We start from the raw sequence: 15,006 nt of genomic DNA, 5'->3' as shown, positions 1-15,006 counted from the left end.
TCTTCCAATGCGTTGATATCCATTTCCTGCTGTTTGACGTGGCAGCATAAAGCAAAATGCAGCTGTGACAAGATGAAAAAAAAACTGTGAAGTTCAGTTTTTCAGCCTCAGGATGCTACAGGTCATCTAGGAGTTTCAATAAAACTGTGGCTAATTAAAGTTGTGCAGTATCTTTACTGTGTTCCAATCCACTTAAGAAAGTTCTAAAGTTTCCATGTCTGTGGATGGTAGGGCAACAAGTTCAAAAGATTTCAGGCTGAATCACTTTATTTATTTAGTAAAAGATTCCTGATTCATGTTCTTGAAATCCTGCCTTGATTGGCCTTGTCTGTTTTCCCCCTGTGTGTGTTTATGAGTTTGTTTGACAAAGACTGGAGGACAGCCCATCTCCCAGTTACTGCTCACAGAGAGTGAGTCTTGTTACACTCCTCCTCAGGGATTTGCCTCTCCCCAGGGGGGCCGAGGGAACGAACCTGCTGCCCGCACTGCTGAATGAGAGACACAGGAAGAAAAGCATGAATGAAAAGAGAGTAAACGAGTGAGGGGTAAAAAGCAGGACTGGTTTGACGGCTTTAGTTTCCTGCTGGCATCGAGCATGCCTCACTGGCAGGTTCTGGCTGTCGGTGCTACCTGGGTGCTGATCTGCTTCCAAACGGACTCCGTGTTGCCGGAGGAGCCGCTCCTTTATGCTACAGCTTTAGGCCAAAAGCAGTCGCTGCTAGCTCAGACATGGGGCCGGTCTGCTGCAAGCCGGACAGACTGAAGAAACTACATCTCCAAGGTAACGGGAAACAGATGCTGGAGATTTTTTTTACAAGTGTAGCAGAGACCGAGGTGGAGCGCTTGAGCAGCTCTGAGACTGTTGGGATGTCAGATTTACAGCATGTTTAGCACAAATTCTTTGTTTTCTAGTTTTTGGGGGTTTTTTTCCCCCAAGTTTTTTTAACCACTTATGCTTGACCTGCTCATGCCTCTTACATTTCTTAAAAAAAAAAAAAGCTTTTTAGAGATAGTGTTTTTTAAAATATGAGATGCTCATCAAGGTGCAGACAGTACTTTTTACTTTTTTTTATCTTAGTGTGTAACATATTAATTGTGGCATTTGGTTGACTCACTGTTGTTTAACTTCATATTTTTGTGTTTTATAATGATCCCTTTTAAAAAGCTGCCAACCATCCCTTGGTTTTCCTTCAGTTTTCAGTCTATAAGACTCTTATCAACATGACTTAATATCTCTTGATATTTCTTGATGATATACTTCTAACTGTCCTCTTCCTTTACATCTTTCCAGTATTCTACCATTTTTTCCTACAAAATTTACCCCATCCTGGATGCATGGTTATCATATAACCATGCTCCTGCTGTAGTCTTTAATGGTATTAGTTGCTTTTAAATTGCTCTCTCCATAACTCATACACCAAATAATAAACAGCACAGAGGTCTTATAAAGTTAATCCCACTTCAGAGCCCAATTATCAGTCACTTTATTAATAACGTACTAGACCTGAAGGGTGGTGCATGCTAACACACTGAGCACTGTACAGCACAACTTCCATAGAAAAACATGTAAGGTACAGCCTCTAAATTAAAACAGAAGTTGATCAACATTATGTTACCAAAATTAGAAAAGGTCAATACCAGTTTTGTTTCCAGTTCCAGTTTTGAAGGCTAATAGTGAAGCTAGTGCCTGATAAAATTCAGTTAGCTTAGCATAAAGACAAGAACTATGGGTCAGCAGCATCCTAGCTCAGCACATGTTACTGACAAAGCACATCCCTAAGTCATTATTTAATAGAAAAAAATCTAAGTATGAGGCACTGTGGCTTTGTAGTAGGTTTTCTACGGAAGCCGAGAGCGGCCATTATCGTGTAATTGTGTGAATGAGTAATTGGTAAAAGTTAACAGTCAGGCACATCACAATTTCAGCCTTTGTCAAACATACTGATCAGTGATGGATGTTGCTTGATTTAACGTCAGCTTGCATCCTTTGCTGTACTGTAACAAAAAAATGAAAGCCCGGCAGCTCTTTTCTGCTATATGTTACTATTCCTACTAGTAGTTTTTATGCCAAAGCAACTTATCACTAAGATGCAGCTGCATAAGAAAAACATACAATCCTCTCTTCCTTTAATAGATTTTTGTGGCAATTGCTGAAGTTCAAACTGACCATCATGATGCAGAAGAAAGGGGATTTGAGTGACTTTGAAAGTGGCATGGTTGTATACTAGATGGACTGGTCGGAGTATTTTAGAAACTGTTGATTAGATTCTGGTCTGATGACTCTTTGCATCAATGGTTAAGCATAATTTAACCAATACAGTCTACCTGAGTATTGTTGCTGACCATGTCCATCCCTTTATGACCACAGTGTAGCATCTTCTGATGGCTACTTCCAGCAGGATAATGTACCATGTCACAAAGCTCAGATCATCTCCAATTGCTTTCTTAAACATGACAATGAGTTGTCTGTATCCCAATGGTTTCCACACCGACCAGATCTTGATACAGTAGAGCAGCTTTGGGATGTGGTGGAATGGGATTCTCATCATGGATGTGCAGCAACTGTAAAAAGCTGTCATGTCAATATGGAGCAAAACTTCTGAAGGGGTTTTTCAAACACTTTGTCGAATCTATGCAGTGAAAAACTAAAGCAGTTCTGAAGGCAAATATTCAGCAATATATTCAGAATCAACTGATAGAAATGGTGTTTTTCCTTAGAAGTACATAGCCCTGTAAAAGGGAAATACTATACAGATGATGAAGGAGAGGAGATGTGACACTACACGTTTTGGATTTAGTGCTGGTCACTTCTTGTCAAAGGCTATGACAGTATGCAGCTGCTGGCTGCACGCAGAGCTGCAGCTGATCTGCCTGCTGCTCTGAATGAAAGAAACTATAGCTGGCTATAGTTACTGTTTGGACCTCAACTGGTTCACTCTAAAGTGTTATAGTTGAGTCTTTTTGATCACAGAACATCAGATGTTTTTCATGGTCAGTTTAACTCTAGCTTTCAAGTACTGAAAATCTGACATGACATCTTTTTCACATTTTAAATAAGCCAACAAATAAAAAGCCAACAAATTTTACACATTAATCACCAACATTCACACATTCACGTGACATCTGGGGATCAGCTAGTTTTTTTCAGCTGCTTTAAACTAAATGCTACTTCAAGCTAGCTGCTGCCTTATGCTAGCAGCTGATTTTCAACAAATGCTGTCAAAACATAAGCTGACTGCTAAAAAGGTAATAGAACAGGTCAGATTTTTGCTTCTGACTAAAGATGTGCTTACACCACAATGCTGAAACAGTAAATCTCAAAAGTTTTGTTGCATTTTGGCCTCTTGTTTACACGGTCCCAGAGTTTTGGGTGGACAAGTCCTCCAGAGTAAGATTATTTTTGCAATGCAGGGCCTGTCAGTATAAACTGGAACTGCATCTTTGGGCAATAACGGCGTATTTCATGTCATCTTGCACTTGCACACTCAGACTGCTTAACCCCCGCAAAAAGCACAACATCAGTGACAGACCACCGTGTCATGTTTGTGCTGCAGCATCTTTTTAATTATTTGGTCTGTTAAAGCAAAACCTGTTTCTGATAAAGTATTTATGCCGTTAGCTAAGACACATAAGTGACGTGCAACAGATAACTGGCGATTGGCATACAACACTTCTTCTGTTTCCTGGTTGTATGAGGATGCGGCACACACCTGGATGTGTCATTGCAGAGTTTCACTGCCTACTTGTGGTCTGGCATGTACACTACTTTGTTTCTGGTCCTATTTGCTTTTCCCCCTGCACAGAAATAGTTTTCATTCCACTATTGTGTAAATGCATTTTTTAAAACACGAAGGAAAAAGTTTTATGTGGAAATGTGTATAAACACATAAAAATAACTTTCTCAGGAAGCTGTGAATGGCCCTTTTAAGCCTTTAATAATCAAGAGCCTTAAACATACATCATTTTATCTGACTGCTCTGTGACACTCACAAAATGACATGACAAAGAAAGAAAAGTTCTTCTATTCTAATAAACTAAAAGAAAATCTTTCTTTCTCTCCGCCTTTTCTTTCTTTTCCAGCCCTTATTTCCCATTCTCTGGCATCTGAGAGCCGTTTGACATTTAAGAGGCTAAGCCGTATTTCTCCAGGGTTGTATCTTCAGTGAATGCAGACATGCTCACGCTGTAAACATTCAGCCTCTTTTGCAGGCTCAAATGTCAGCCTGTCTGATGGCTGTGTGGAGGGACTATAATCAGATTCATCAAAGGGACTTTGAGAGGACACCTCAGTTAAACGCTGCTCTCGGTGTTATCTTAATTGGTTGCAGAAGGGATCTTTGTGCTCCTTGTCAATTCAAGCTTGGATTTGTGATATCTACTGGCTTGTTGGGATTGATTTAGCTGCCTCAGTGTGTGTCCCTTATCAGGGCGCAGTTAACTGAAGTGGAAGAATTGATAGTTTATAGGCTCTTTAATGCCAAATTCTCACTCTATTTTTTTCTTAATCATTCTTTTAATTAGTGTCTTTTTCATCTGGAAAAATCAAGGACCCATTTGAATACTGTTGTACAAATTCATACTTTATGTTCATGATCAAGGAAAAAATATTGAGTAATTTTAAATCCTTGCTTGATATTGGGCGACAGAGAGGCTGTTCATCATGACAGTGTGATTTTGAAAAGATGGGTGACAACAGCCCTTAGTTTTACAGCACTGCTGTTTATATTTGGTTTTGGCTCTTAGAGCTAAATGACTGTGACAACAATGGCTGCGGCCGCACCACACCACCAGGAAAGGGACATAATCTCAAAATGGTTTAATTATGAAGTGGGAGAAATCATGAATACAGAGAGATAATGAGGTCAAGATAATAGGAGATATTTGTCATTTTTCACAATTATTTCATGCATAAAAACATTATCTAAACCTCACAATCCTCTTTGTGTTTTTTCATTGCTGGGTCTCTGATAAAGTGTGTTTTACATATTTACAGCCAGCCGGTGTTACTGTGCTATAGGTGTAATTAAAAATGATTGTAAATGAAGCAGATTAGACCATAACAGCAGCAGTGCATGAACAAGAGTGCTCTCAGCAGAACTTGTGCACCATCTAGTGGTGAAATGCCTGCTGCACATTGGTTTAAACCAATGTTTCACCAATGCGGTACACATACCGCTCCAGAAAATAAATACATTTTTTTTAAAGGAGATAAACTGTTATTATCTTTCTTACTTAATGGATCTGACTTTAATTTGTTTCATCAAGTGAGAACAGTTGTGGTGGTAAGGATTACTTCGAAAAGTGACTCTATCATGTTGTGAAATACTGTATTTTCAGTTCCAGATACCTGTGATTAAATTTTTTGGGATTTTGTAGATCTGTGGTGATTTGTCAGTTGAAATGAACGTGTGAATGAGTAAACATATAAAAGTGTGAATATGTAAAATAAATAAATTATGTAACTAATATAAAAATAAAATAGAAATAAATTGAGTAAAAATAAACATTTGAAAATTGATAAAAACATAACTATAATGTACATAATAAAATATAAATTACATTAAGTACAAGTTGAAGAAAATATTTTTTAAAATATATCAAACTTTATTTTTTAAAGAAAAATGAAAGCTAACCCCATCCTGCATGCAGTGGGCTCTATTATAAACACACACACACACATATATGTGTGTGTGTGTGTAAACATTTTGATATGTACTTCTTTGCACTAAAATAAAGAGAAAATTGGAAAAAAAAAAAATATACATATATATATATATATATATATATAAATATATGGTACTCTGTTTTTACTTGTCCAGTCCAACTAAGATCAACTAAAATAGAAAGTGACATCCCTGATTAAGCGGGTACTTGGTTGAAAAATGAGGAAACATTGATCAAAAGTAATATTTCCATCTTTGGTTAACTAAGTTCAGTGCTGGCTGTCTGCAGGGTTATGGATGGTTGAAACACACTTACATGCTATACTAAACTATCTCCCCCTAAGACACACTTTCCCTCCCTTTTTCTTAATTTGCTAAATCATCTGTAATCCTGATTATAATATTAATCTCCCCCCAAACAGTCAAGCTAATTCAAAGTGACCAAACACTCTATTATTAATAAACTTTAAAGGGAAAAAATATTTCCTGTAACACTTTTTGGTTTATTCACTGTTTTTATGTGTAAGTTAAATTAAACTTTTCTTAAAGCGAAACCAAATTCTGCCCTTCTACACAACCATATCACTGGATCAAGTCCAAGGTCTGTTTTGTCTTTGCTCTGCTCGCCCACTCCCCTCATTTATTTCCCCTGCAGGTGGAACAGGAGAGAAGGACCGGGCCCCTGTCAGCCATGAATCCTTCCTGCTCATGGCAAATACCCAGACAGACATGGATGACTGGGTCAAGGCCATACGGCGGGTCATCTGGGCGCCATTCGGAGGAGGTAAACCTGGACCTTTGAACTGAAACATGAGGAATGTGACTACTTTCAACTTCACAGAAAGATTATGATCCTTCAGTGGTTTGTGTACCATCAGTGGGCAACTATTTCAGTTCAAAGTACCTCTAAATTTTAATAATAAAGAGTCCTTATTAAAGACCGAGAAAGCTTCTATTAAGTATTTTGTGTGTAAAAGACACCAAAAAGCAGTTCTAAAAATACATTACTCAAATTTCTTCGCCAATAAGTTTTAAAAACATGCCTTTCTAAGCTGGGAAGCTTTCATTTCCTTTATGCCCTACAGGCTTCAAAAATCTCCCAACTATATTTGAAACAGGAGTCTATGTGTAATCTACTGTATCATAAACTTGCAGCACCTACTGCGTGTCATTACTTCAGCCTAGGGTCTCTATTCCTGGTCTTGAGAAGCTGTACCTGACTGGGGAAATGAGATCAGAGTCTATTCCAGTCCACTGTTGCTGTAAATTCAGAAACAGAGGACAAGCTGCTAATAGTTTGACAGCAGTTTGAAGTCTTTCTTGTTTCGATGCAGCAGCTGACCTGCTGTTAATTGTCACCCCGTCTGCTCCGCCCGGCAGACCTGTGGACTTGACAGAAAGGCAGAAATAAACGCAGACATGTCTGGCTGGGAACTCACAGGGAGCAGCTGAACAGCAAGGTGTTGGGTTACAAATAAGTTCTATATTAATAGGAACATAAATGTAGAGTAACACACCTCTAACACTGTGTGTGACAACATCTTTTACAGCTTCTGTAGATTCTTTTTGCCCCGTTATTTGTTTAAGAAGGTCTTTAACTCCTGTGCAAGTTAAACCGAGCGGAAAAACATTCTTAGTGAATGAGTTTTCATATTTAACCAAATTAAGCCTAATAAGACCTTAAACACTCTCTGAACACAAAGATGCTTTCACCCAATTGCTGGATCTAAATCTAATAAGCTAAAGTGTTTTCAGCTGATCTGAAATATAAACCTCTCAACGTGTAAATTAATTTGAGAACTATTCAGTTAAAGGAGAAGTAAAATATGTCATTTAAAGGGGACGTTAATTAACACGTTCCAGCTTCTAGTTGACATTCATCTATTACCATTTTCACTTAGAAACTACTAATTAACATTTGGGAGTGTTTACTAATAATTTACATAAACTAAAAACTAAGAAGTTTGTGATTTTTATAGTTGTCTTTGCAAAAAGTGGAGTTGCTACGTCCAGGTTATACAACAGTTAACCTGAATTCTTTATCTTATATACAATTTATGGTTGTTAAAGACAGCATATAGGTATGAAATAAAGTGCTGTGATGGCAAAGAATATAAATAGAAAATCATACAGAGCCCATCTGGTGACATTAGAAGTAAACTTTTTATTGGGGGCCATGGATTACTAACGCATGGGGGTAAGATAATTAAGTTGTGGCCATGTGTTACTAAAGGGTTGACAAGTCCAATGTCTGCATATTGTTTTTGTTTAAAACTGTGCCCCTATAGAGTAGGCAGACCATTGCCAATTTTTATAGGATTTGTAGTTTTTGGAGAACAATGTCAGTCTTGGTTTCTTGTTTTATAAACTATTCAGTTAGGCAAACCCAGTAAGTTTTTATAATTCATACTAAAATCAAATTAAAATAAATTAAATCAAAATTATCCTTGTTATATATGTGCTGTAGCTACAAATTTCTACACAAAACTTACATGGCCATGGATCCCTTAGGTGAAAGTGTAACAACCTGTTGTCCCCAGCCTATGTTCCGTCCATTTTCATGTTTGTCTGCACTCCTGAAAGCAGTGATGGCAGTTTTCAGTCTTATGGGCTGGACACACGGGCGGCGACGTTGCTCCTTCTCCATTCATTTCCTGTGGAACTTGAGGCAAAAATCGCTGCCCTCCTCCAGCCAAGCGACAGGCAACATTCGTGCGTGTGACATATTGGGCTCGTTCACGTAGACGTGCACGTGGGGGCTTATGACACGACACAAGAAAATACAAAATTGTTAAATTTTTGTCGCTGTCGCATGGCACTACAGCCAGTCAGCAAGGGGCTTCTTTGACTGACCAACAAGAGCAGGCTAGACAGCAGTCTGTAAACACTTTAAACTTGGAGGAACATATCTTTTAAGTTGTGTCTGATTTGCCCATATTTTACATACTTCAGGCAAAGATTATAGAGATGTAAATAAAAAGGCAGCCGCTTGGCACCATGCACTGCACTGCCATCATTGCTGCTGTTTGTTGCCTCCCGTGTGTTGGGTTGGGTGGCGATGAGTTTCGCCTGTCGCCTCCCGTGTGTCAAGCACATTAAAATGTACCTACACCCCCTTCTTTTTGCGTAACCCCACTTAAGTTTATGCTTTCTAAGATGTGTCTGTATTTCTAGCTAGCTAACTTTTACCTTCTTTAAAGTTTTCTCTCTTTCCACCCAAATCGTTTAAAAACCCTTAAAGAAATGTAAATAAATAAGTAAAAAGGAAAGAAAATGTGTTAAGCATCATAAAACTAAACTAAATTGTTAGCTAAAGCTAGCTTTGTAACATTAACTTAGCTTATCTTTAGCTTAGCTTCAGTTTAGTAGGCCAAAATCATATTGCTTTTCTGAGTCTAAGTTTATTTTAAAGTCCTAAAAAAACAAAACAAACAACCAAACAAAAAGTATGACAGTAAATCAATTTTAAATGCGCTCAGTAATCTCAGACTGACGGTGTGAGGCCATCACTAGCAGTGACATCAACAGCAGTGTTGAGCTGCTGTCTGTGTGCTTCCTCCCTGCAGCTTGGTCATATTTCCAGCCTCCCTCTCAGATTTACAGCCTTGAGGCGTCTGTTTCTAACTTCTAAATCCAGAATAGCTCTGTCGCCAACTTGCAGGCCTGTTGTTAACAGCAGCACCACAGTCAGCACACTGACCCTCGTCTGCTGCCCGTCACATTTGTCTACTCTCTCTGCCACCGTCGGTTTCTAAACCTGCTTCTATGGTGCAGGAATTTGGAAATAAGTGATTGATCTGGCAGAGCTGTAGTCAAATGCCAGACACGAAATGGATTAACTTGATGAAATGTGGGCTGGGGATGTATGAAAAACATTCTCTGGTGCTGTGCAGCTCCTGTACGGTGAAATACTACGATTACTGCGAGCTTTCAGCGAGCTGCGACTGCTGCAGCCCATCAACAGGTAATTAGCAACAGGTAATTAAGATGCTGTTTAGAGCTTTTAGGATGCATATTTTAAATGACTATTTCTTTTGAACATAATAGCTTTCAAAGTGCAAAAAATACACTTTGTAATTATGTAAATTTTGCACAAATTCACAGATTTTTTTCCTTTTAATATGAAAAATTGAAAAACAATATGCAGCAATGTTCAGTGGCTCTTACTCCATTATTTCTAAAATCACTATAATACAAAATATACATAGAAAGCAGCTCATATTTTCTTAGGTTTTAGGTCATATCTACAGGAAATTCCTCTGAGTAAACATTTAAAACATCAAATGCACTGCCCTTTTTTCTTTGTTTCATTCATTCAGGCATATTCGGCCAACGTCTAGAGGACACGGTGCAGTATGAAAAGAAGTTTGGCCCCCGCCTTGCACCTCTGCTGGTGGAGCAGTGTGTGGACTTCATCAGAGAGAGGGGTCTGGATGAAGAGGGTCTCTTTCGGATGCCAGGACAGGCCAACCTGGTCAAAGAGCTGCAGGAGGCCTTCGACTGTGGAGACAAGCCTCTGTTTGACAGGTGGAGAGAAAGAATATTTGTTGAATGATGAGCTGGAAAACTTTATATCCCTAACATTTACAGTCATGGTGCCCTTTATTCTATTATTTCTTTATCTTCCTGTGTATTAACCCACAGTAATACAGACGTCCACACAGTGGCATCCTTGTTGAAGCTGTACCTACGAGAGCTGCCTGAACCAGTTATCCCCTTCTCCAAATATGAAGACTTTCTAACTTGTGCACAGCTTTTGGCCAAAGATGAGGAGGAGGTCTGTGCAGATTACTTTTTTGTTGGTGTGTTATTTGTGTACCATTAAGCATAGATTAAGTCCTATAACGTGTATTACATCAGGGGATCCAGGAACTTGGAAAGCAAGTGAGCACTCTACCTCTACCTAACTACAATCTCCTCAAGTACATATGCAAGTATGTTCACTCTGCTCTGGTTCCACATGATAATATTTAGTTGCACTGAATGATGCTGAATGATGTCTGTCTTTGTCAGTTTTCACACAGTAATTTTGCTTCAGATTTCTAGATGAGGTCCAGTCCCACTGTAATGAGAACAAGATGAGCGTCCAGAACCTTGCAACAGTATTTGGACCAAACATTCTTCGACCCAAGATGGAGGACCCGATTACTATCATGGAAGGTATGGACAACATAATGAATGTTAAATGCAGTAATAAAATCACATAATAATCATTTAACCACTAAATATATTGTATATCTGATCAAATTCTGTTGGACATTGTCTAGGAACATCTCTAGTCCAGCATCTAATGACAGTCCTCATTAGGGAACACAACCGGTTGTACTCAGGGAGGGACCAGGAAGGACCACTTTTACCCCAGACTGAGGTACCTGTCCAGGGACATCAGCTCCAGCACCGCAGCCTAGGAGCTTGGATCTCCGAGGAGGATCTGCAGAGTTGCCCGGTCTCCAACCCTGACCAAGAACTTCACAGCAGTGCCTCGTCCCTGGATGCCAAACTAAGCGCAGCCGTCACTACCACCCAGACCCCCAACCCGAACCCTGGACCAAAACTTGCATCTTCTACAGGGAAGGGAGAGCAAGTGGTCAGTCCAAGTAAACAAGCCAAGACCATGCCTTCCTGGAAATACTCATTTAAAAGCTCCTCAGCGCCCCGTTCCCAGCCGCAAGCTAAACAAAGTAACACTGGTGGCTCAGTGGCAGATACAACCGGTGGAGGTGGGGGAGGTAACTGGCTGATGAACGGTTTGTCCTCTTTGAGGGGACACCGGCGCACATCATCAGGCGAGCGGTCCACCCGTGATCGCGACTCCACCGGATCCTCCCAGAGACTGTCCACCTATGACAACGTCACCTCCTCTTCTAGCATGGGGAGCGTTCCAAGTGTTTCCAGCACGCCGTGGTCTACCTCATCTTGCGAAATCTCGGTGCCTGACTCCGGTGGAGATCCTCCAGCACACCAGAACTTTGAGAGTAGTGTAGAAGTTGGTGAAAAGGGGGAGTGGATGGAAAGCCAGAGGGAGGCTGAGAGAGAAAGGGATGGAGGGATGATGACAGAGCCCAGCTCTGAACAGGACAGTTGTGAGGCCATGGAACTTTGCAGCAGCAGTGCGGCCTGCAGCGAGAACGGGAATATGGCCATAGCGGCTGGGGTGCCGTCCATCATCATGACCGAAGATGGGAATGGGACAAACTTAACGTTGAGTAGTCTGGTAGAGGGACTTAAGGACGAGTTGAGAAAACAGAAGTCAACGTATGAGGCCCGGATTGAAAAGTAAGTTCATTTAAGTGTAGCATCTGTTACAGACTTCTGCCCCAGAAATACATTTTCTTACATGCCCATGAGATGGAGAATAGAAACCTGTGGAGTAAACTTTTTTACTGGATTTTACTGGTACAGCAGTGCTGCTGTATACCCCTTGCAACATGCTGTGAAAGCAATTTTCAGAGATTGTATATAGTTTTTTCTGTATTGTTGGGGACCAGAAAGAGTTGCAGTGCCAGGATGGGCTATGCTTCAATAACAACACATTTCTATAATGGCCTCATTTCCTGGTAAAAGAAGAAAAAAACAAAAAGCCACATATTTCATTCAATCATCAGACCTAATTTTTCAGGGGGCAGCATGAGACGCATACAGCACAGATCTTTGCACATGCTAGGAAGCACCAATCCCAACATTTAGCATACCAAAATGACAGAAGAAACTCAGCTAAAAGACTACCAAAACATTGGCATCTAAACAAAACACAATTCAAAACCCAAGCAATTATATGGGAATGTAACAAAACCTGAGAACATCACTGTCCATTCAGAGCTACTGCTAATTTCTCCACTTCAAGCAAACCACACAAACAAGGTGTCATATGAAAGCAAAGACTCTGCGAGTTAGAAAGATGTCTGTTTCATCACTGTGCAACAAAAACTCACTAGCAGCCCAAGAGTTGCAAAGAAAAAAAAATCACATAATCATAAATCATGTCTTGCCTTTGCTGTTTTGTTGTTAAAAGTTTTATTCCTCATTAAAAAAAAATCTCTGCTGTGTTCTCCTATGACTCTGCCTTTGTTTGGCATAAATCATGAAAGTCCTGGTTGTTTCCATGGAGATCAGGGGGGTTTTCACTCTTCCCATGGTGTACTATCTTGGGGGGCCCTTCTTTCTAGAAAATACTTTACTCATTCCTAGATGGACTGAGCTGCTATCTTCTAGTTTTCACTGGAAGTAATGCGCTTTTCTTTTAGGAGGAGATAGAAATTTACACATTGTACTGTGTTCCAGGTTAATTTATTCTAACACAGTAATGCACTGAGACCAAGATTATACAAACAGCCCTTGTAGCTGTGAAGATATACTTCATTTGTTTTGGGTGTGTCATTTCGAACAGGAGGCAGAAAAAATAGGCCTCACCACCTGACCACAAAAAATAATGGTCAGAAAATTCTCTCTTTTTTTATCTAAAGACTTTATTCGCTATTATTTATGCTTAGAAACTGCATGTATTAATATAAAGACTTTAAGAGTAGCAAGCTTTTTGTCAAGTAAACTGATAATTAGTGTCTTATAATAATAAAGCTATGAGTCACCAATATAAAATATAAAAACTCAGAAGGCCCTTCAGCGACAAAAGTTACGTTAATGCTCCAAAGCATGGAAAAATCCACATATTGTTTCAGAAATGCCTGATACTCTGTCATTATTTATCTTAATCTATATTGTGCTGCATCCCCTCAGACTGGAAGAGTCCAGCGCTGCTTTGTGTGCCCAGATGGAGCGTTTGGAGCAAGAAATGGAACAGGAGAGGAAGAAACAACGCATGCTGGAGATCAAACTTCGAAATTCTGAACGGGCACGTGAAGACGCCGAAAACCGCAACCGGCTCCTAGAAAAGGAGATGGAGGATTTCTTTTCCACACTGGGGGACCTTGCCCTCGGAGCAAGGACAAGCGACATTTGATATGACACACCTTTTTAGTTTGTCTGAGGCCAACACTGTAACCCTCAGTGTTTCAGGGGTTTGCGTCTTTTTCCAGGCATCAGAACGTTCCTTCAAAAGAAAATGAAAAGAAAATAAAAGAAGCATGTTGTTGCACATTCCCGACAAGCTTGAAATTAAAATGTGGAGATGATAGAAAATGCTAAACGCAGTAATGTTGTATTTGTCAGGACTGTCTCCAGTAGACAGTTTTGCCTCTTTCGCATGCTTGAAACTGAAGGTTGAAAGGGCGCACCTGTGATTAGCCAACACTCCTTGCAGATAGTTCATGGTTTATGTGGTGAAGGCAGGACATTTCAGGTGCCTGTACATGAGCGATAAGACATAATGTAACTTCCTTGACATTCTCTGAACCACTTACTTCACATGGACACTAAGTGAATTGTTTTTGTGCTGAAACTTTAGAGTTGTTAGAAATGTCAACGCTGATGCAGACAGCTGATTGATATTTATCTTTATGAGATATTTATCTTAAAGCAATAGTCTAACATTTAGAAAAATATTCAATTTCTTTCAGAGTATTAAATATTAAGTTAGATACTGCTCTGTCTGTACCTGAAGAAGTTACAGCTAGCAGCTGGTTAGCTTAACTTAAGACAAAGGGAAGGTAAGTACTCATTTAAGCTTACTTTACATGCATGAATAAGTACATCTGTTTCAAACGCCACTACTCACACACTCCCCACATGTGCTTTCATTTGTATGGTTGTATCCACTAGAGGGCACTGCAGAGGTCAGCGTTCAAAGCTAAATTAACATCACAGATAAATTTGTAGTAGTTTGCATCTTCAAGCAGCTGCTTTCTTAATTTCTGTTATATTATTTGTTCCTCTTACCTGGCTGCATGCGAGCTAAATTGTGCAACACTGCCCCCACAGTTCCTGTTGGTACTACTTCATTTGAGTAAACATCCTCAAACTCTCTGAAAACGTATTTAAATATGTATGAAATGAACACAGATAATGGACGGAAGGCTCTATCCATATGTATATGTGTATTTAATATTGTTAATAAATGAGCCCAAGTGAGCTAGCTAGCTAAAGGCAGAAATTAACCACTAACACGAAAAGGTAGCTTAGAGTCTGTATCATAGACTATATCTATATAATCCACATCATAATAGTCTACTTGCAGAAACCAAACAAAACAGTATGAATTTCTTTGTTTTTTCCGTTTTTTTTTTAAACAAATAAAATGAGCCCTTATACAATTATACATACATTTATACATGGACTTTAGGTCTGTGCATGCTCAGTAAGAACAGAGAAAACTGTTCTCTCTTTCAGGACTGCGAGAATAATAATGTACATTTTTTTCTTGCAACCCAGGTTTAGGAGTTCTCACAAT

At 39.5% G+C, this 15,006-nt stretch overlaps 1 protein-coding gene across 3 annotated transcripts in view; it reads left to right on the top strand.

Annotated features, from left to right (window-relative positions):
• The window catches only part of si:dkey-191m6.4 (rho GTPase-activating protein 22), a 34,916-nt gene extending 20,120 nt beyond the window's left edge, over positions 1 to 14,796 (top strand). For 2 of the 3 annotated variants that reach the window (XM_041974819.1, XM_041974820.1), the window contains 7 exons: positions 6,319 to 6,447; positions 9,983 to 10,190; positions 10,308 to 10,440; positions 10,524 to 10,597; positions 10,702 to 10,823; positions 10,931 to 11,939; positions 13,398 to 14,796. In XM_041974819.1, coding sequence (XP_041830753.1) covers positions 6,319 to 6,447; positions 9,983 to 10,190; positions 10,308 to 10,440; positions 10,524 to 10,597; positions 10,702 to 10,823; positions 10,931 to 11,939; positions 13,398 to 13,620 — 1,898 coding nt within the window. In that variant the 3' untranslated portion in view covers positions 13,621 to 14,796. Of the gene's footprint in view, positions 1 to 751; positions 782 to 6,318; positions 6,448 to 9,982; positions 10,191 to 10,307; positions 10,441 to 10,523; positions 10,598 to 10,701; positions 10,824 to 10,930; positions 11,940 to 13,397 lie in introns of those variants that run through there. The other variant, XM_041974821.1, reaches the window with a different exon arrangement.
• The last annotated feature ends 210 nt before the right edge of the window (positions 14,797 to 15,006 follow it).

Source organism: Melanotaenia boesemani, chromosome 21 (assembly GCF_017639745.1).
Source record: "Melanotaenia boesemani isolate fMelBoe1 chromosome 21, fMelBoe1.pri, whole genome shotgun sequence".
Taxonomy (NCBI): domain Eukaryota; kingdom Metazoa; phylum Chordata; class Actinopteri; order Atheriniformes; family Melanotaeniidae; genus Melanotaenia; species Melanotaenia boesemani.
The sequence above is the reverse complement of the archived record's forward strand: the minus strand, read 5'-3'. Positions and strand labels throughout refer to the sequence as shown.